Below are 1,830 nucleotides of genomic sequence, written 5' to 3' on the forward strand. Positions count from 1 at the left end.
ATGTCCACAAGTGTCATTCCATCTTCCCCCAGCATCCAGAACACAGAAACCTCATCCCTTGTCAGCATGACCTCTGTCACCACTCCCAGCGAGACACCAACTCTCACAGGTACTGACAGCACTCCGACAAGTTCCCTCCTGACGACCTTCCCAAGTACATATTCATTTTCCTCTTCCATGTCTTCCAGCAGTGCCGGGACCACTCACACAGAGACTATTTCCTCACCTCCAGCCAGCACCAGTACACTCCACACAACAGCTGAATCCACCCTGTCACCCACTGCCACCACCTCACTCACCACATCCACAACGATGGAACCACCTTCAACCACTGCAGCAACTACAGGCACAGGCCAGACCACCTTCCCCAGCTCTACAGCCACATTCCCTGAGACCACCACACTGACTCCTACAACTGACAAGTCCACAGAATCTCTCACAACAGCTGTGACTTCTCCTCCCATTACTTCATCAGTCACTTCCACAAATACAGTGACTTCTGTGACAACTACAACCTCTCCTCTCACAACCACAAATTATTTTACATCACTGACCAGTATGACTCTGTCTTCTACACCTGTCCCAAGCACAGAAGCAATCACCAGTGGCACCACAAACACAATCCCTCCATCTATCTTGGTGACCACACTCCCCACTACAAATGTCTCATCTATGACTACATCTGAGACCACCTATCCTAATTCTCCGAGTGGCCCTGGTACAAACTCCACGACTGAAATCACCTATCCCACCACTATGACAGAGACATCATCCACTGCCACCTCTATTCCACCCACTTCTCCCTTGGTCTCAACCGCAGAAACAGCCAAAAGTCCTACCACAAACTTGGTCACCACCACCACCACCAAGACCACCTCACATAGTACCTCCAGCTTCACTTCTTCAAGCATCTACTCCACAGCCAGCAGATACACAACTGCCATCACCTCAGTTCCCACAACCTTGGGTACCATGATGACTTCTACATCCATGATCCCATCTACTCTGAGTACAGGTATCCCTACCTCACAACCAACAACCATCACTCCTTCATCTGTGGGCATCACTAGTTCATTACCTATGATGACAGACCTCACCTCAGTGTACACAGTCTCCAGCATGTCTGCAAGGCCAACAACTGTCATTCCCTCATCTCCCACTGTCCAGAATACAGAAACCTCATCCTTTGTCAGCATGACCTCTGCCACCACTCCCAGTGGGAGGCCAACTTTTGCCAGTACACACAGCACTCCGACAAGGTCCCTCTTGACAACCTTCCCAGGGACATATTCATTTTTGTCTTCCATGCCTGCCAGCAGTGCTCGGACCACTCACACAGAGAGTATCTCCTCACCTCCAGCCATCACCAGTGCACTCCACACAACGGCTGAATCCACCCCATCACCCACTACCACCACCTCATTCACCACATCCACAATGATGGAACCACCTTCAACCACTGTAGCAACTACAGGCACAGGTCAGACCACCTTCCCCAGCTCTACAGCCACATTCCCTGAGACCACCACACTGACTCCTGCAATTGACATTTCTACAGAATCTCTAACAACAGCCATGACTTCTCCTCCCCCCATCAGTTCTTCAATCACTCCCACCAATACAGTGACTTCTATGACAACTACGACCTCTTGGCCCACAGCCACTAATACGTTATCATCACTCACCAGTAGCATTTTATCTTCTCCACCTGTCCCAAGCACAGAAATGATCACCAGTCATAACACCAACACCACCCCTCTATCCACCTTGTTGACTACTTTCCCCACCACCACCCCCGATACCACCTCCCACAGTACCCGCAGCTTCACT

At 50.5% G+C, this 1,830-nt stretch overlaps 1 protein-coding gene across 1 annotated transcript; it reads left to right on the forward strand.

The window, feature by feature from the left end:
• LOC108524885 (mucin-3A-like) lies at positions 1 to 1,827 on the forward strand (the record flags this gene model as incomplete). Its single annotated transcript, XM_017865983.1, has 1 exon — positions 1 to 1,827. A coding segment is annotated over exon 1 (1,827 nt), but the record flags the coding sequence as incomplete, so codon positions are not given.
• Positions 1,828 to 1,830: the final 3 nt, after the last annotated feature.

The sequence above is a fragment of the Rhinopithecus bieti genome, unplaced genomic scaffold, assembly GCF_001698545.2.
Source record: "Rhinopithecus bieti isolate Rb0 unplaced genomic scaffold, ASM169854v2 repeat_26813, whole genome shotgun sequence".
NCBI classification, from domain to species: Eukaryota; Metazoa; Chordata; class Mammalia; order Primates; family Cercopithecidae; genus Rhinopithecus; species Rhinopithecus bieti.